Source organism: Aotus nancymaae, unplaced genomic scaffold (genome assembly GCF_030222135.1).
Source record: "Aotus nancymaae isolate 86718 unplaced genomic scaffold, 86718_ANA_hifiasm-v0.15.2.pri h1tg000067l, whole genome shotgun sequence".
Taxonomy (NCBI): Eukaryota; Metazoa; Chordata; class Mammalia; order Primates; family Aotidae; genus Aotus; species Aotus nancymaae.
The window spans coordinates 23,921,700-23,942,659 of NW_026988482.1; the positions used below are offsets into that span (position 1 = coordinate 23,921,700).

Sequence of the window (20,960 nt, forward strand, 5' to 3'; positions counted from 1 at the left end):
TATAAATATATTTTTCTACCAGTACTACTGTCCTTCCCCACCCATTCACACCTCAACAAACCAAGGCACCAGCATGTTAACACTTTCATAGTATGCTTAAGTTCATGTGACTCATTCTCACAACAGTCTTGAAAGTTGGGTAAATAAGGCATACATTGTGAATGCTATTTCACCCGAGCCAGGCATTGTTTTGTGGTAGCAAAAATCATGAATAGGCTCTGCCTTCCATTAGATATTGTATAAGCTAAATAACATGTGCAGGTCTTTTAATTTCTGGGGCTCAGTTTCCTTGCCTGTAAATGGAGATGATAGTATCTGTCTTCTAGGACTGGGGAGAGCACAGAATGAAAGCATGTAAAACAATTCACATAGTACTTAGGATAGGATCAATGAAAAAAGAAAAAACTAGGAGGCACACATTTGTCAAAACTAGGCCACAGGATGAGTCCCAACCAGTAACCCCCGTCCTATTATACTGTAGTTTTCTCCTCAAGATCCTTTGAACACTAAGAAATCTGGCCGGACACGGTGGCTCACGCCTGTAATCCCAGCACTTTTGGAGGCTGAGGCAGGCATATCACCTGAGGTCAGGAGTTCGAGACCAGCCTGGCCAACATGGTGAAACCCTGTCTCTACTAAAAATACAAAAATTAGCCGGGTGTGGTAGTAGACACCCTTAATCCTAACTACATGGGAGGCTGATACAGAATCGCTTGAACCTGGGAGGTGGAGGTTGCAGTGAGCCGAAATCACCATTGCACTCCAGCCTGGGAAACAAAGAGCAAAACTGTCTCAAAAAAAAAAAAAAAAAAATCCACCTCTGATCCCCTGAACTGCCAGTCTATAAATTTCTCTGTTATGCTTCACCACAGATGTCCTGAAAACCTAACTACATTGGTATATTATTCTACATTCCTTTAAATAAGTATTTGGTGCTAATGCAGGGAACAATGAGAAGAAAAGCTCTATGCTAGGACAAGACTTTGTTTTGAATAAATTACTTTCATGAAAACCACGTTTACTTTAACAAAAAGAAAAGTGTTACATTAATGCTTTGTGATTTACAATAAAAGTGAATGGCTGCAAGGTAATTACCAATAATGTAACAGAAGTTTCTCTAGGTAGTAGGATGATGAATAGTGTTTGTTTTCCTACTTTATTATTTTATGTATTTATTTTTTAAGAGACAAGGTCTCATTCTGTTGCCCAGACTGAAGTACAATGGAGTAATCATACCGTAGACCGCAGCCTCGAACTCCTGGGCTCAAGGAATCCTCCTGCCTCAATCTCCCAAATAGCTGGGACTACAGGTATGCACCATCACGCCTGGCTAATTTTTTTCTTCTTTTTGTTTTTGAGACAGGGTCTCACTCTGTCACTCAGGTTGGAGTGTAGTGACATAATCATGACTCACTACACAGCCCCAACTTCTGGGGCTCAAGCAATCCTCCCACCTCAGCCTCCCAAGTAGCTAGGACTACAGGCGAGCACTATCAAGCCCGGCTAATTTTTTGTAGAGATAGGATTTCACCATGATGCCTAGGCTGGTCTCAAACTCCTGGGGCTCAAGTGATCCTCCTGCCTGAGCCTCCCAAAGTGCTGGGATTACATCTTACCCGGCTTTTTTTTTCCAAATTTTTCAGAAAGAGTCTTGCTCTGTCATCCATGCTGGAGTGCAATGGCATGATCTCAGCTCACTGCAACCTCTACCTCCCAGGTTCGAGCAATTCTTGTGCCTTAGCTTCCCAGGTAGCAGGGATTACAGGTGGGCACCACCACACCTGGCAAATTTTTGTACTTTTAGTAGATGGGGTTTCACCATGATGGCCAGGCTGGTCATCTTCAACTCCTCCTGACCTCAAGAGACCCACCTGCTTTGGCCTCCCAAAGCACTGGGGTAACAGGTGTGAGCCACCAGTGCCCAGCACCGGCTCTAATTTTCTAAAGTGAACATGTAGGTTTTTAAAACTTAAAAAAGGCCATCTGCGGTGGCTCACGCCTATAATCCCAACACTTTGGGAGGCCAGGTGGGTGGATCATAATGTCAGGAGTTTTGAGATCAGCCTGGCCAATAAATTGAAAAATCGCTACTAACAATACAAAAATTAGCTGGGTATGTTGGCAGGTGCCTATAACACCAGCTACTACTGCAGAGGCTGAGGCAACATATTGAAAAATCTCTCTACTAAAAATAAAAAATTAGCTGGGCATGTTGACAGGTGCCTATAACCCCAGCTACTACTGGGAATCACTCGAACCCGGGAGGCAGAGGTTGCAGTGAGCCGAGACGGTGCCACAGCACTCCAGTCTGAGTGACAGGGCAAGACTCTGTCTCAAAAAAAAAAGAAGACTTAAAAAACTGTGTATTTTAAAACTCATTATATACCTGAAAGAGAAAGAGTACCTTAACTTCTTACTTGTCATTTTACTAACTAAACTAGCAAATATCCCAACAAGAACCCAGATCAAACATGTTCTCGTGAAGATCTGTTTCCTACCTTTTGAATACACAGGAAAATGTAGTAGAGAACATCTGGGTCATAGGGTTCACCTTCTCCATTTCGAGCTTCCCGTGTCATTAGACAGAGCCCATAATTCAACTCTGCCACAGCAGAGGAGATGAGATCTTCCTGGAATCGCAGCAGTTGGCGCCCTGCAACAGAAGCCCCAAAGATGAATGGAGGTCCTGGCAACCCAGGACGAATGAAGGTCCTGTGGGTCCATATCTGAAAAGCCCAGAACAGATACTGCCCATCAGGGTGCTGGGCTAGAAATGGTCACTTGTATCTACTGTAATGTCTTACGTCTGTAATGCCAGAACAGGCCTATAACATGAGTATATGAGCCTAACACCAAGAAAGAAGGGCCCTGACTGCATACTCCTTGGTTCCCATTTCGTTCCGGAAGCCATTTGCTCATCCAGAAACCCATTATGTCTAAAAATACCTGGTTTTGGGCAAACCCCACACATCCTGCTTATTATGTACACAAGGTCAGTACTGCTTGTTGCTAGGTTTGAATTCAACATGCTATTTCAGATTTTGCTCTCTTGTCTCCAAGACAGGGGATACCACTTTTCTGCCATTTTGTCCTCCTGTTGTATTTTAGACAGAGCCCACTCTTCTTCCCAAACACTCACTCCCAATGGGTGCCAATCTGTTCTGAGCATCTTTCTCTAGTTCAGCATTCTTGGTCTGGGCCCAGTTTTTCCATACTTCAAGCCCTTCTTCTGGTTTCAAAGAATTTGGAAGCAGAAGTTCTGGGGAAGGCTGTGGCTGTGATTGTGGTTCAACTTCAGCAACCTGGACAGTCTGAGCCTATGGGAGAGAAACCATGAAAATGTGTCAGTATTGTTTTGTATTAGCTCTTTCTGGAAAATTGCCAGAAAAATGTTATGTATAGCTTATTTATTTAAGAAAATATCTCTCTATTCATTGCTTTCCTACTTTTAAGAAGCTTTGGAGTTCTACTTCTTAACTCGGGGATAGCAAAAGCAGCACTGCAACTGGGCTAGTGCAGTGTTTCTCAGCTGCACTGTTAAATCTTTTTTTTTGAGACAGAGTTTCACTTTTGTCCAGGCTGGAGTGCAATGGCTCAATCTCAGCTCACTGTAACCTCCACCTCCTGGATTCAAGAGATTCTCCTGCCTCAGCCTCCTGAGTAGCTGGAATTACAGGCATGCACCACCATGCTCAGCTAATTTTGTAATTTCAGTCGGGATGGGATTTTGTCATGTTGGTCAGGCTGGTCTTGAACTCCTGACCTCAGGTGATCCACCCACCTTGGCCTCCCAAAGTGCTGGGATTATAGGTGTGAGCCACCATGCCTGGTCAAATCTTTTATTTAAAAACCCTAATAGCCAGACTTACCCCAGAATCTCTCTAAGGGGGAGCCAAAGTATCAATTGTTTAAAAACTCCTTGAGTAAGATCACACCACTGCACTCCAGCCTGGTGACAGAGCAAGACTCCGTTTCAGGGGAGGGAGGAAAAAAACAACTTGTTGAGTAAAAAAGTTTGGTCACCACTGAGAACTACTGGCTCAAAGCACTGCTCCGACAGTCTTTAATGTGAAAACAAATTACTTGGGGATTTTATCAAAATGCATATTCTGATTGAAAAGGGTGGGAACTGAGACTGCATTTCTAACAAAGTCCCAAGTGACACCAGACTACATTTTGAGTATCAAACGTCCAGAGTAGTAATTTTTTTTTCTGAGATGGAATTTCACTCTTGGCTCACTGCAACCTCTGCCTCCTGGGTTCAAGGAATTCTCCTCCTTCAGCCTCCCCAGTAGCTGGGATTACAAGTGCCTGCCACCATGCCCGGCTAAGTTTTTTTTTTTTTTTTTTGTATTTTTAGTAGAGACAGGGTTTCACCATGTTGGCCAGGCTGGTCTCAACTCCTGACCTCAGGTGATCTGTCCGTCTCCGCCTCCCAAAGTGCTGGGATTACAGGCATGAGCCACCGTGCCTGGCAATATTTCCTACTTTTCAAAATTCTTTTTTTTTTTTTTTTTAAATATGGAACGCTTCATGAATTTGCATGTCATCCTTGCGCAGGGGCCATGCTGATCTCAAAATTCTTTTTTTGTGCAGTCTTCCTCTGTTGCCCAGGCTGGAGACCACGGTGGCAGACACCTATAATCTCAGCTACTTGGGAGGCTGAGGCAGGAGAATGCCTTGAACCTGTGAGGCGGAGGTTGTGGTGAGCCAAGGTCATTGTATTTTTGTGTTGTATACAATACAATAATTTTTGCATTTTTAGTAGAAACGGGGTTTCACCATGTTGGCCAGGCTGGTCTCAAACTCCCGACCTCAAGTGATCCATCTGCCTCCACCTCCCAAAATGCTGAGATTACAGGTGTCAGCCACCATGCCTAGACACATTCTGAAGAGATTTTTATACCTTCCCAATATTAACATTCCAAGATTTTCCATTTTTTAAGTGTGGACTCTGATTTTGAAGGGCAAGAACTGAGTTACCACATGTTCAAAGAATGTGCTTGGGCTAGGTGCAGTGACTTTGGGAGGCCAAGGCAGGCAGATCACTTCAGGTCAGGAGTTCCATGACTAGCCTGGCCAACATGGTGAAACTCCATTTCTATCAAAATATAAAAATTAGCTGTGTATGGTGCTACGTGCCTGTAATTTCAGCTACTCAGGAAGCTGAGGCAGGAGAATCAGAACCTGGGAGGCAGAGGTTGCAGTGAGCCGAGATGGTGCCACTGCACTCCAGCCTGGGCATCAGAGCCAGACTCTGTCTCAAAAAAAAAAACAACCAAAAAGACAAAACAGAATGTGCGTGGATTTTCAAAGGTTATAAAAATCAAGAAATCAATTCAAATCACCCAAAACCCTAGTTTCTCTCACTTGCTAACTCAACAAACGTGTGCAAAGGTTTGCATTAGGCCCAGAATACTGAGATGTATTCTAGGGCAAAGAGCTGATTCAATTTGCTTGCACTGGCTAATCTAAGGATCACACACACGCACACACATTCACACACACACAAAAACCATTTCTTTGAAATAGTTCCATTAACTGCCAACCATTATGCCCCTCAAAGACATCTAGCACAGGCCAGGAAGACAGCTGAGCTCAGGGCCAGAGGACCCAATAGCCCCAGAAGCCTCTCAGTGCGCCATGCACACATTCCCTCTTCCCCGCCACCCATAGGCTCAAGCCTCCCTTTACCCAATCAATAAGTACTTTCTTAGCTCAGGGAGCAATACATCTTTCCCCCATTCTGTTTTATTAAAGTTTGTTGGCAGGATACAGTGGCTCACACCTGTAATCACAACACTTTGGGAGGCCAAGGCAAGTGGATCACCTGAGATCAGGAGTTCGAGACCAGCCTGACCAACACGGAGAAACCCTGTCTCTACGGAAAATAAAAAAAAGCTGGGTGTGGTAGCGCATTTCTGTAATACCGGTTACTCGGAGAATCGCTTGAACCCAAGAGTCAGAGGTTGTGGTGAGCCAAGATCACGTCACTGCACTCCAGCCTGGGCAACAAAAGCAAAACTCCATCTCAAAAAAAAAAGTTTGTCACCAATTATTGTCTTGCTCAAAGCCAAGACTATAGCCAGGCCCAGATATTCTTGCCCTTTCTTCTACTTTTTCTTTTTTTGAGATGGAGTCTCGCATTGTCGCCCAGGCTGTAGTGCAGTGGCACGATCTCAGCTCACTGCAACCTATGCCTCCTGGATTCATGTGATGTACGTTTGTTCCTACATATAATGGGAGCCCTTGGCGAGTTTTAAGCTAGGAAGTGACATAATCTTACATTGTATGATTATTCTCATTGTTCTATGAAGAATAAATTGAAGAACAAGAATGGAAATAAGTACTGGTGGCCTAGTCTCGAATCATGGCAGTGGAGATGATGTAAGATATTCTGTACAAGCAACATGGCTTGTTGATGAACTGGCTGTGAGGAGTAAGGGAAAGCAGACACAAAGATGATTCCTGGGTTTCTGGTTTGAACAACTGGGTGGAGAGCAGCACCATTTTCTGAGACACGGAAGTTTCTGACAGTTTTAGAAGTGATGCCAATGAAGATCTGAGGTATTATCAATAAATCCAAGTAGGATTTATTGCTAAGTAGACAGGTGAATATACGGAAAAGGTTCCAAACAGAGGAAGGCATGGCCCAGAGACTTGAACTTATGTGTCAATGCTACACAGGGATTAAGACACTTGCTCCAGGGCTGGCCCATCCAGGGTTGAATCTCAATTCTACCATTTTCTTTTTTTTTCAGACAGTCTGCTCTGTCGCCAAGGCTGGAGTGTAGTTAGTGGCATGATCTCAGCTCTCTGCAACCTCCGCCTCTCTGATTCAAGCGATTCTCTTGCCTCAGCCTCACAAGTACCAGGGATTACAGGCATGCACCACCACAACCAGCTAATTTTTTTATTTTTAGCAGAGACAGGGTTTCACCATGTTGATCAGGCTGGTCTTAAGCTCCTGACCTCGTGATCCACCCGCCTCAGCCTTCCAAAGCGCTGGAATTACAGGCATGAAGCCACTGTGCCCAGCCAATTCTGTCACTTTCCCTTTTTTTTTTTTTTTGAGATGGAGTCTTGCTCTGTAGCCCAGGCTGGAGTGCAGTGGCACGATCTCGGCTCACTGCAACCTCCACCTCCCGGGTCCCAGTTGAAGCAATTCTCGTACCTCAGCCTCCCAAGCAGCTGGGGATTACAGGCATAAGCCACCATGCCCAGCTAATTTTTGTATTTCTTAGTAGAGATAGGGTTTCACCATAATGGCCAGTGTGGTCTTGAACTCCTGACCTTGTGAGCTGCCTGCCTCGGCCTCCCAAAGTCCTGGGACCACAGGCATAAGCCACTGCAGCCAGCCATTCTGTCACTTTTTAAGTGTGGCTGTGGCCTTCTCACTTAATCTCTGAGTTTCTTCAACTGTAAAATGGAGGTATTAGTACATACTTCATAAGGTGAATGTGAAAATTAGAAGAATATGTTAAACAAGAACAGTACTGGCAGATAGTATCAGTGATTATCATCTTCAGCAGCAGCAAGAATCATCTAGAGGATGCTGAAAACCATGGCAATGGAAAGAAATCCCTTAGGGAGAAGAGAGCCAAGTACTGAACCCTGAGGAACATGAACATGTATGATTCAAAGAGAGGAGGAGAAGGCACCAGTAAGGCTCCTGGGAAGAAAGTAGAATCAGATTGGTAGGAGAAAAATCAGGAATGTGTAATAACATGGAAGTCTAAAGAAAAGAGTGTCAATAACAGGCTGCTGTGTTGTGTGCTGCTGTAGGTTAAAAACATACCTGCTGGTCTAAACTGGCTATGGGGGGGCGGTCACTGCTGACCTTGACAAGAACAGATTTAGTCATGAGGTGAAAGGAAAATTTGGCCAGGCACGATGGCTCATGCTTGTGATCCCAGCACTTTGGGAGGCTGACGTGGGTGAATTACCTGTGGTCAGGAGTTTGAGACCAGCCTGATCAATATGATGAAACCCTATCTCTACTAAAAAAAAATACAAAAATGAGCCAGCCATGGTGATGTGCATCTGTAGTCTCAGCTACTACGGAGGCTAACACAGGAGAATTGCTTGAACCTGGGAGGTGGAGGATGCAGTGAGCCAAGACTGCACCACTGCACTCCAGCCTGGGTGACAGAGCAGGACGCCATCTTAAAAAAAAAAAAAAAAAAAAAAGAGGGAAGGAAAATTTTATAGCACATGGAGCCCAGTTTGTGTAGATAATGCTTTTTGAGAGTTCTCGGAATAAAGTAGAACAAAGAAATGGGGCAATAGATGGAGGTGGGTGTGAGGAAGTGAGATTTCACCGTAAATCTGGTTTAAAGATAGGACCTATGAGAGCTTTTATAAAAGGTATGGTCCTCTCCAACCTGTGACAGATGAAGGAACACAATATTTTGTCTCCATCTCCCCTTAGGGTTCAACTTGACTGTCTTCCCCATGTGACCATAAAGTGGTCCAAGGGTGGACTGTCTTATTCATCTCTTTTCCCTAGATCCTAGCATAGAGTCTGCATAGGAAGGCAGAGGGATGTTTTTGCTATATATAGACAAACTCATCTTTCCCTTGGGATGGAAAATTGAGATCCTCCCCAATGTTTCCATTTCTGGTAATAATACTTCATGTTAATCACTGTAAGACTTTCCCAAATCAGATACAGCCTATGAAGAACACTGGCCTACTAAAATGAAGTCCAGAAAGGATCTTCTGTTAGAGGACCCAGACATGTAAATTATAAACAGAGACCATTAAGTACCAAATGAGGCCCTGACTTGCAATTGGACAATCAGGCCCAGAAGAGCTAGGGGAGGCCTAATGGGCTCCATTTCTTTGAACAAAAGCTGAGCATAGAGACCCATTACAAATCTACTGGCTGGTTTCTCCTATACGGAGTCAATTCTACACACAGTTACTTGATTCCTCCTACTACCATAAATCTAGGTAATTCCAGACTTCCTACCACAGATTAGCTCAAACTCAACTCTAATTTGGGAAGACAACAATCTCATTCCCAACCCCCCCTCATACTAACTCCATTCCCACAGTTCCCTTCTCACGTTGCCTTAGGCCATGTCATGTCCCTTCTGTCTATCCTTGGTTTCATAATTATGCTGGTCCATTCTTTTATTTATCTAAACTATAAACTACAGTTCACCAGTTCAACGCAGGGTGCAGTGGCTCATGTCTGTAATCCCAGCACTCTGAAAGGCCAAGGCAGGAGGATCACATGAGGCCAGGAGATCAAGACCAGCCTGGGCAACATAGTGAGACTCTGTCTCTACAAATATAGATATATATATACACTACACACACACACACACACACACACACCCCAAGTGTGGTAGTGTATGCCTATAGTCCCAGCTACTTGGGAGGTTGAGGTGGGAGGATTTTATCAGCCCAGGAGTTTGAGGCTACAGTGAATTATGATCACTATCACACTCCCACCTGGGAAACAAAGCAACACTCTTGTCTCAAAAATAAATTAACTACAGTTCAAACCCCATTTTGTCCACAAAGACACTGCTGTTTCCTTTTTAACCTAGAGTTTCTAAATTCCCAGTTTGTCGTTGTATGTCATAAGTATTCTGCCTTATAAATAATTTAAAGGAATAGAAATCGTAAGTTCTGACTTTCACAAGACTCTTAGCTGTATGAAGCAAAAACTCTTGTCTTGCTCTATTTCTAGGCCCAACAGCTAGATATTTAGCAGGTCCTTAACAATATCACCTAGGATAATAAAATGTTGCCTTTAAGAAATCACCTGGTCAACCTTTGCTTAATCACTTAGAGCCCGTGTTTCTAAGTGTAGTCCCTTATCTAACTTGTTTGTGCCAGCTCCCACACATGCATTCCCAGGAGCCTTTGCCCACTGAGGCACACCACCTTCATCAGTCCTGTAAGACCAGAGGCCCTATATCCCACTCTAATGGGACCAGATATTTCACCAACCGTTTTTTTTAGACAAGGTCTCACTCTTTCCTCCAGGCTGAAATGCAGTGGTATGATCATAGCAGCCTCAACCTCTCAGGCTCAAGCAATCTTCCCATCTAAGCTGGGACCACAGGTGTACGCCACCACACTAGAGTATATTTTTTAATTTTTTTTGTAGAGATAGGGTCTCCCTATATTGCCCAGGCTGGTCTCAAACTCCTGGGCTAAAGCAATCCTCCCACCTTAGCCTCTCAAACTGCTGGGATTATAGGCAACTGCCACAGAACCCAGCACTAATAGTTTTTGTTTGTTTTGAGACAGAATCTTGCTCTGTTACCCCAGGTTGGAGTGCAATGGTGCGATCTTGACTCACCTCAACCTCAGCTCATCACAACTTCTGCCTCCCAGGTTCAAGCAATTCTCCTGCTTCAGCCTCCCGAGCAGCTGGGATTACAGGCGCATGCCACCACACCCAGCTAATTTTTATTTTTAGAAGAGACGGGGTTTGACCATGTTGACCAAGATGGTCTCAAACTCCTGACCTCAGGTGATTTGCCTGCCTCAGCCTCCCAAAGTGCTAGATTACATGTGTGAGCCACCGTGCCTGGCCCGTTTTCAAGTAACACAGTAACACTCTTGGGAGGTCCTACCACATAGGTGGCATATTCAAGACTCCCAACGGTGATCACTTTTAGCAGGCTCATTAAGAGGTATTTCAGATTTTCTAATTCAGCCACACTGTGTGCCCAAAGATGAAAAACAGAATAAACAATCTCACAGCTTCTCCAATGATGAGTTTGTAATCTATGGGATAAACTGCAAGTGTTTTGCTAGAACCATTTACTTATGATACAAGGAAGCAGCTCCTGGGACACACTTCGGGTATCCCATTCATCTATACCTGTAACTTTACTCTTCCTGAGAAAAAATTACAAAGAAGTGTCCATAATACCTAAACCCAAAACCTCTCCAAAACTCCAAAGCAATTCCTGGCCATCTCATTTACCTCCAGGTACCTGGATAAACCTTTTTCCTGTTGCATAGCCTCATGTGCTGTTTCTCCCCCTCTTCTCCCGAATACTAAATACTGTATCACTGTAAAACTAATAGCAGTAAATAAGCCAGAGGTTACCAGGCAAGCTCTGTGCTGCACTGGGCCCTGAGGGAACAGACTCCCTGTCCTCCTGGTAAGTCTTCACTTACTGAACAAGTAACTTGGAGCTGCTGCTGCTGTTGCTGTGGTGGTGGCGTCTGTTCCTGGGGAGTTTGCTGCTGCGGCTGCTGTTGGGGGTCCCATATATGGACAGTTTGAGCCGTATTCTGGTACGTGCCTGCCACAGCCTGCACAGCCACTGGAATGTGGATGTTGCCATTCATGAACTGTGCTGGAAAGAGAGAGTTTGCAAGGGTCTGCACTACCTCTTCATGGGAGTTTTTTACTACAGATGTGGTGCCCACCATCTTCTCCTTGTCATCCTCCAGCTTTACAGCTGCCAGGGCCGTGGGTGAGCCACTGACATGAACTGCGTTGTAGGCTTCCTGGGGAATGGCAATGTGGGTAATGCTCTGCTGCTGAGGGTCCCCCCGGGGCTGGGCAGAATAAACAGGGATGGTCCAGGTTTCTCCTGTAGGGCTAGTAATGGTCCCAGTGGCACTGTACAGGTGGGCACTGTCTACTGTCAGCAAGTCTGGCCTCAAAGACACATAACTCTGCTGCTGGCCCTGTGGAATGGCCAGCACGGTGGCCACCGGCTGCCCTGAGATGGCGTAGGACACAGTGATGGGCATGTCCACTTTGCGCTTCTTCACTGGCTGGAGGACACTGGCTGTGCCAACCCGCCGCTCCCCTTCCCGGGGTGAGCCCTGCTGGGATGGTGGTGGGGAAAGGGCACCCACGGTCTGGATTTGGATCTGCTGACCACCAGCAAGAGACTGGCCAGCCACCAGTTGAGCCTGGATTTGCTGATGTGGGATGTGCTCCTCCGGGATTTCTGCAGCCTGGATCTGCTGGGCCGCTTGCACGTGCTGCACCTGGATCTGAGCTGCTTGCAGCTGCGAGGGACTGGGACTCTGCAGAGACGGGGTCTGAATGGAGGGGGCTGCTGACTGTGGTGCCTGGCCTTGGATCTGCACCTGGACCTGGATGGGTTGCTCAGTAGGCTGATGAACGGTGAGTTGTGGGGAGAGCTGCTGAGCCGAGACCTGTTGCGGAGACTGCTGTACCTGCACCTGGACCTGTAAGCAACAAGATTAATCAGTAAGTGAACCAGGCATCACTCAAAGTCCAGCACCCAAGGAAAGAAAGAGGTCTCACACAACGGCCCTGCACAATGTGAGAAAACACTGGCATACTCGAGGCTTCTGAGGAGGCCACAATATGCAAAACTAAATGCAGAATTATCCAGCATCACATTACAATCATACTGACATATATACACCACAGAGAGAAAGCACAATAATTAACTGAGGTCTAAAAAGGAAATATAAAAACTTTTGTTGCTTTTTTGAGACAGACTTGCTCTGTTGCCCAGGCTGGAAGGCAGTGGCGTGATCTCAGCTCACTGCAACCTCCACCTCCCGAGTTCTAGCGATTCTCCTGCCTCAGCCTCCCGTATACCTGGGATTACAGACGTGCTGGGGTCTAGTAAGAAAATACGGGCTGGGTGTGGTGGCTCATGCCTGTAATCCCAGCACTTTGGGAGGCCAAGGTGGTTGGATCACAAGGTCAGGAGTTCAAGACCAGCCTGACCAACATGGTAAAATCCTGTCTCTACTGAAAATACAAAAAAGTTAGCTAGGCAGTATGTCTGTAATACCAGCTACTCAGGAGGCTGAGGCAGAATTGCTTGATTCAGGGAAGCAGAGGTTGCAGTGAGCAGAGATCACGCCATTGCACTCCAGCCTGGGCAACAGAGCAAGACAACCACTGCCTCCTAGGTTCAAGCGATTCTCCCACCTCAGCCTCTCAAGTAACTGGGACTGCAGACTCATGCCACCACACCTGGCTATTTTTTTTTGTTTTTAGTAGAAACAGGGTTTCACTATGTTGGACAGGCTGGTCTCAAACTCCCGACTTTGTGATCTGTCTGCCTGGGCCTCGCAAAGTGCTGGGATTACAAGCATGAACCACTGCGCCTGGCCTCTTTATTTTTTTTGAGATGGACTCTTGCTCTGTTGCGCAGGCTGGAATGCAGTCGCGCGATTTCAGCTCACTGCAACCTCTGCCTCCTGGGTTCTCAAGTGATTCTCCTGCCTCAGCCTCCCAAGTAGCTGGGATTACAGACATACTGGGGTCCAACAAGGAAATATCAAAACTTTTTTTTTTTTTATGAGATGATCCCTCACTCTGTCACCCAGGCTGGAACACAGTGGCATGATCTCAGCTCACTACAACCTCCGCCTCCCAGGTTCAAGCAATTCTTGAAAGGTCAGCCTCCCGAATATATGGGATTACAGACATGCCACCACACCCAGCTAATTTTTGTATTTTTAGTGGAGACGGGGTTTTGCCACGTTGACCAGGCTTATCCTGAACTCTTGACTTCAAATGATCCACCCGCCTTGGCCTCCCAAAAGTGCTGGGATTACAGGCGTAAACCACCACAGCCAGTCTTTTGTTTTTTATTGTTTTTTGAAACAGAGTTTCACTCTTGTCGCCCAGGCTGGAGTGCGATGACGCGATCTCGGCTCACTGCAACCTCCATCTCCCAGGTCCAAGCGATTCTCCTGCCTCAGCATCTCGAGTAACTAGGATTACAGGAATCCACCACCACGCCCAGCTAATTTTTGTATTTTCAGTAGAGACGGGGTTTTGTCATTTAGCCAGGCTGGTCTTGGAACTCCTGACTGAGATGATCCACCCACCTTGGCCTCTCAAAGTGTTGGGATTACAGGCGTGAGCCACTGCACACGGTCTCTTTTTTCTAAAGATAGGGTCTTGCTCTGTTGCCCAGGCTAGAGCACTGTGGTAAGATAATAGCATATTCTAACTTCAAACTCAAGTGGTCCTCCCACCTCAGCCTGTATAGGACTACAGGTGCACCGTCACACCCAGCTTTTTTTTTGAGATGGAGTCTTGCTCTGTCGCCAGGCTGGAGTGCAGTGGCAAGATCTTGGCTCACTACAACCTCTGCCTCCCAGGTTCAAGCAATTCTGCCTCAGCCTCCCAAGTAGCTGGGATTACAGGTGCCCACCACCTCAACCAGCTAATTTCTGTATTTTTAGTAGAGATGGGTTTTATCATGTTGGCCAGGATGGTCTCGATCTCTTGACCTCATGATCTACCCACCTTGGCCTCCCAAAGTGCTGGGATTACAGGCGTGAACCACCACACCCAGCTATTTTTTAAAAACTTTTTTGAGACCGAGTTTCACTCTTGTTGCCCAGGCTAGAGTGATATGGTCCAGTCTCGGCTCACTGCAATGTCTGCCTCCTGGGTTGAAGTAGTTGGGGTTACAGGTGCCTACCACGACACCCAGCTAATTTTTGTATTTTTAGTAGAGATGGTTTCACCATGTTGGCCAGCCTGGTCTCAAACTCCTGACCTCAGGTGATCTGCCAGCCTTTGCCTCCGAAAGTGCTAGGATTACAGGCATGAGCCACCACACCCAGCCCCTGCAGTCCCGAGCCCAAGAACTGGTACTGGTCCGTGGTTGGAACCGCACAGCACAGAGGTATGTGGCAATCGAACATTACCACCAGAGCTCTGCCTCCTGTCAGAGCATCAGTGGCATTAGATTCTTGTAGGAGCATAAACCCTATTGTGAACTGCACATGTGAGGGAAGTAGGCTGCATGCTCCTTATTAGAATCTAATGCCTGGCCAGGCGCGGTGGCTCATGCCTGTAATCCCTGCACTTTGAGAGGCTGAGGAGTTCAAGACCAGCCTAGCCAACATGATGAAACCCCATCTCTACTAAAACTACAAAAAATTAGCTGGGCCTGGTGGTGGGTGTCTATAATCCCAGTTACTTGGGTGGCTGAGGCAGGAGAATAGCTTAAACCCAGAAGGCAGAGGTTACAGTGAGCAAAAATAGTGCCACTGCATCACAGCCTGGATGACAGAGCAAGCTTATGTCTTAAAAACAACAACAAAAAAGAATCTAATGCCTGATGATCTGAGGTCGAACAGTTTCATCCCAAATCACCCCCCATTGACATCTATGGAAAAATTGTCTTCCACAAAACAAGTCCCTGGTGCCAAAAAAAGGTTGGAGACCACTGCTTCAGAGTGCTTACTTAACATATGTTTGTTTTAATGGGAAAGGCATTTAAATAAACAGAATCCCAGTAATTTAATCTGAGCGGTATTACCATAACCTGGATGACACATTTCTGATAATGATGAAGTTACTGCCTTATTACTGTTATGTTATTGTTATTGTTATGTGAGCAAAACAGCATGAAAAGATGCAATACATAGTATGCAATTTTTTAAAAACAAGAGTTTACCATCAGACACATATATAAATTACCTTAACCACAGGTAGGAATTAAAAAGGTAGAAAACGAGGTCAGGCACAGTGGTTCATGCCTGTAATCCCAGCATTTTGGAAGGTCAAGGCAGACGGATTGCTTGAGCCCAGGAAATTGACACGAGCCTGGGCAACATGGGGAAACCCCATCTCCACAAAAATACAAAAGTTAGTTGGCGTGGTGGCATGCATCTGTGGTCCCAGCTACTCAAAAAGCTGAGGTCAGAGAATCACTTGAGCCCAGGAGGTGGAGATTGCAGTGAGGTATGATTACCTGACTGTATTCCAGCCTGGGTGACAGAGACCTTGTCACTTAAAAAAAAAAAAGGCGCCAGAAAATAAGAATGAGGATCTTTTTCTATCTAATAACAGCAAACACATGACAAAAGATAACCAAAGATGATACTAAAACAACTGCATATCCATATGCAAAAAAGTGAAGGTAGATCTCTTCCTTGTATCACACACAAAAAAAAGTAGGAAAGGATGTGAATAAACATTTCTTCAAAGAATATATGCAAATAGGGCCAGACATGGTGGCTCACACCTGTAATCCCAGTTCTGTGGGAGGTGAAGGTGGGCAGATCACCTGAGGTAAGGAGTTTGAGACCAGCCTTACCAACATGGTGAAATCCCGTCTCTACTAAAAATAACAAAATTAGCTGGGCATGGTGATGGCAGGCGCCTGTAATCTCAGCTACTTGAGAGGCCGAGACAGAAGAACTGCTTAAACCCAGGAGGTAGGGGTTGCAGTGAGCCGAGATCGCGCCACTGCACTACAGCCTGGGCAACAAGAGTGAAACTCCATCTCCCAAAAGAAAGAATATATGTAAATGGCCAAAAAGCACATAAAAAGTTGCTCATTATCACTAGTCATGAAGGAAATTCAAATCAAAGCCATTTTATACCTAAAAGGCTCTAACTAAAAAAGACAGACAATAACAACTATTGATGAAGATATGGACAACCTGAAACTGCTGGTGGGCATGTTAAATTGGTGTAGCTGGCCGGGTGCAGTGGCTGATGCCTGTAATCTCAACACTCTGGGAGGCCGAGGCCAGCAGATCACAAGGTCAGCAGTTCAAGACCAGACTGGCAAACACGGTAAAACCCTGTCTCTACTAAAAACTCAAATATTAACCAGGCGTGGTGGCGTGTGCCTGTAATCCCAGATACTCAGGAGCCTGAGGCAGGAGAATCACTTGAACCCAGGAGGTGAAGGCTGCACTGAGCTGAGATCATGCCACTGCACTCCAGCCTGGGTGACAAAACAACACTCCATCTCAAAAAAAAAAAAAAAAAGGCTGGGCACGGTGGCTCACACCTGTAATTCCAGCACTTTAGGAGGTCAAGGCGGGTGGATCACAAGGTCAGGAGATTGAGACCATCCTGGCCAACATGGTGAAATCCTGTCTCTACTAAAATTAAAAAAAAAAAGAGCTGGGTGTGGTGGCGGGCCCCTATAATCCCAGCTATTTGGGAGGCTGAGGCAGGAGAATCACTTGAACCCGTGGACTATCAAGAGACGGAGGCTACAGTGAGCCGAGATCACACCACTGCACTCCAGCCTGGGCAACAGAGTGAGACTATGTCTCAAAAAAAAAAAAAAAAAAAAAAAATCACATAAAGCCAAGCATGGTGGCTCACACCTGTAATCCCAGCACTTTGGGAGACCAAGGCAAGCAGGATCGTATGAGGTCAGGAGTTCAAGACCAGTCTGGCCAACATGGTGAAACCCTGCCTACTAAAAATACAAAAATTAGCCAGGCATAGTGATGCATGCCTGTAATCCCAGCTAATCGGGAGGCTAACAGGAGAATCACTTGAATCTGGGAGGCAAAGGTTGCAGTGACCCGAGATCATGCCACTCACTCCAGCCTAGGCAACAGAGCACTCCAGCCTGGGTGACAGAGCAAGACTCGTTCTGAAAAAAACAAAACAAAAAACCCACATAAAGCCATTACATGTTAACATAAATGTGTAACATATATATATATTTTTTTAATTTAGAGAGAGAGAGAGAAACAGGAGAAGGAGAGAGAAAGAAACAGCTAATTCTCACACTGAGTGAGAGAAAGAAAAGATGGAATCCAGGAGAGGAAAGACTGCTTCCACACTGAACGGAAGGGAATAGAGAGAGATGAAGTTTAGGAGGGGAAGACAGGCTTCCACAAAGGGAGTGTTCATGGAACGGGACCCAAACATGGAGTCCCATAACATATTCTTAAGAAAAATAACTATTTGCCAAAATAAAAAAATTATATTAAGAATTACATTGTTTTACATTTTTGCAAACCTTTTTTTTTTTTTTTTTAAATGGAGATGGAGTCTCACTCTGTTGCCCAGGCTGGAGTACAGCGGCAAGATCTTGGCTCACTAGGCTCACTGCAAGTTGTGCCTCCTGAGTTCAAGAGATTGTCCTAACTCAGCCTCCCAAGTAGCTGAGATTACAGGTGCATGCCACCACGCATGGCTAAGTTTTTTTTTTTTTTTTTTGAGACAGAGTCTTGCTCTATCACCAGGCTGGAGTGCAGTGGCGCAATCTCGACTCACTGCAACCTCCGTCTCCTGGGTTCAAGCAATTCATCCATCTCAGCCTCCCAAGTAGCTGGGACCACAGGCACGTGCCACCATGCCCGGCTATTTTTTTGTATTTTTAGTAGAGACAGGGTTTCACCCTGTTGGCCAGGATGATTTCGATCTCTTGACCTCGTGATCCGCCCGCCTCGGCCTCCCAAACGCTGGGATTACAGGCGTGAGCCACCGCGCCTGGCGCATGGCTAATTTTTATATCTTTATTAGAGACGAGGTTCCGCCATGTTGGCCAGGCTGGTCTCAAACCCCTGACCTCAAGTGATCCACCCACCTTGGCCTCCCAAACTGCTAGGATTACAGGCATGAGACACCATGACCGGCCCATTTTTGCAAACCTCTTTAATGGCTGACTTAATATAAGGCAGCTGGATTCTCCTATCTGCTCCTGCACTCAATCTGTTGTGCTATCATACATCACACATGGCCTCTGCAAAACTCCAGTGCATGGTCAGGAGAGAATGAAAGTGAAAAAGGCAAATATATTGGCACTGTAATAGAAACAACTTTGACCTGGAGGAACCCTAAAAGGTGCTTGGAGCCTATTTGAGAATCACTGTTGGTCAGGAATGGTAGCTCATTCCTGTAACCTCAACACTTTGGGAGGCTAAAGCTGGCAGACTGCTTGAGCTCAGGAGTTCGAGACTAGCCTGGGCAACATGGCGAAACCCCATCTCTACCAAGAATACAAAAAACAAAAAAACAGCTGGTTGTGGTTGTGCACAACTGTGATCCAGTGACTTGTCCTCACTTTGGGAGGCTGAGGTGAGAGAACTGCTTGAACTCAAGAGGCAGAGTTTGCAGCAAGGCAAGATCGTGGCACTGTACTCCAGCATAGGTGACAGAGTGACACCTCATCTCAGAAAAAAAAAAAAAAGGAAGAAAAAAAAAGAACCACTACTATTATGTTAAACACACAGTATGTTTTTAAACTATCACACGGCTTAAAAACAAAATGTCAAAAATCTGGTTACTATCACTGAATCAGAGCTCATATGCTTCATGCTTTACTGTATTTCTTAACTGATTTTTCTTTTCATTTTTTTTTTTTTGAGACAAGAGTCTGACTCTGTCGCCCAGTCTGGAATGCAGTGGCACGATCTTGGCTCACTGCAACCTCCGCCTCACGGGTTCAAGCAATTCTCCTGCCTCAGCCTCCTGAGTAGCTGGGATTACCAGCCCCTGCCACCATGCCTGGCTAATTTTCATATTTTTAGTCCATATGAGTTTTCCCCACGTTGGCCAGGCTAGTCTCGAACTCTTGGTCTCAAGTTCTCCACCCACCTCAGCCTCCCAAAGTGCTGAGATTACAGGCATCAGCCACTATGCCTGGCCAATTTATTGATTTTTCTTATAAATCATTTATCAGCCCAGGTTCGGTGGCTCATGTCTGTAATCCCAACACTTTCGGAGGCTGAGCCGGGTGGATCACCTGAAGTCGGGAGTTCAAGACCAGCCTGACCAATGCGGTGAAACCCTGTCTCTATTAAAAATACAAAAATTAGCCAGATGTAGTAGCGTTCAGGTGTAATCTCAGCGACTTGGGAGACTGAGGCAGGAGAATAGCCTGAACTTGGAAGGCGGAGGTTGCAGTGAGCTGAGACTGCACCACTGCACTCCATTCTCGGCGACAAAGACTCTGTGACTCTGTCTCAAAAAAAAAGAGAAATCACTTATCAGTGCTCAAGCTTCCCAAATAAACAATTAAATGGCTAACATGACTAATGGCTATTGTTAGCAGAAATACTAGGGAGTTAGAACTTCCCAATTCACCTCATAAATGGGAGCATCTGTCTGTCACTCCAGAAATGGAAAAAAAAAAAGTACAAATAATCTGATATCATTTAATATCCAAAATAGTAAGAATTTAAAATTAAGGGACGGGCATGATGATACACGCCTGTAATCTCAGCACTTTGGGAGGCTGAGGCAGGTGGATCATGAGGTCAGGAGATCAAGACCACCCTGGCCAACATGGTGAAACCCTGCCTCTACTAAAAATAAAAAAAAAATTAGCGGGGTGTGGTGGTGCATGCCTGTAATCCCAGCACTTCGGGAGGCTGAGGTGGGCAGATTATGAGACTAGGAGGTCAAGACCAGCCTGGCCAAAGAGACGAGCCTGGCCAACATGGTGACACTCCACCTCTACTAAAAATACAAAAATTAGCCTGGCATGGTGACAGGGCCCTGTAATGCCAGCTACTTAGGAGGCTGAGGCAGGAGAATTGCTTGAACCTGGGAGGTGGAGGTTGCGGTGAGCCGAGATCATGCCATTGCACTCCAGTGTGGGCGACAGAGTGAGATTCTGACTCAAACAAATAAATAAATTAATTAATTAGCTGAGCGTGGTGGTGTGTGCCTGTAATCCTAGCTACTGGGGAGGCTGAGGAAGAATCACTTGAACCTGGGAGTCTGAGGCTGCAGTGAGCCAAGATCACACTACTGCACTAGAGCAAGACTCCATCCCCACCTGAAAAAAAAAAAGTATCATTCAGATATAACTATCAACATTTTTTCCTAAAAATAAGTATTAAATTTCACTTGAAATTAAAATGAAATAGGGAGCCAAGTGCTGTGGCTCACGCCTGTAATTCCAAATTAGGAGGCTATGGCAGGAGGTAGGATCACTTGAGGCTAGGAATTTGAGGCCAGCCTGGGCAACATAACAAGATCCCGTCTCCACAAAAAGTAAAAACATTAGCCAGGTGTGGTGGTGCATGCCTGTAGTCCCAGCTACTCCAGAGGCTGAAATGGCAGGTCAGCATCACTTGCACCCAGAGGTTCATGGCTGCACTGAGCTATGATTGTGCCACTCCACTCTGTAGCATGTAGTCCCAGCTACTCAGGAGGCTGAGGTCGGAAGATCCCTTAAGCATGGGACGTTGAGGTTGCAGGGAACCCAGATCACACCACTGCACTCCAGCCTAGGTGACAGAGCAAGACTCTG

At 45.8% G+C, this 20,960-nt stretch overlaps 1 protein-coding gene and 1 pseudogene across 11 annotated transcripts in view; both read right to left on the reverse strand.

Moving 5' to 3' along the window:
* Window positions 1–20,960, reverse strand: part of QRICH1 (glutamine rich 1) — a 63,435-nt gene that overhangs the window by 17,555 nt on the left and 24,920 nt on the right. For all 11 annotated transcript variants that reach the window (XM_012467685.3, XM_012467687.3, XM_064367069.1 and 8 more), the window contains 3 exons: window positions 11,152–12,183; window positions 3,140–3,317; window positions 2,499–2,653 (listed from right to left, as the gene is read on the reverse strand). In XM_012467685.3, the coding sequence (XP_012323108.1) occupies window positions 2,499–2,653; window positions 3,140–3,317; window positions 11,152–12,183 (1,365 nt within the window). The remainder of the gene's footprint in view (window positions 1–2,498; window positions 2,654–3,139; window positions 3,318–11,151; window positions 12,184–20,960) is intronic.
* LOC135270913 (U6 spliceosomal RNA) lies at window positions 4,516–4,576 on the reverse strand (annotated as a pseudogene).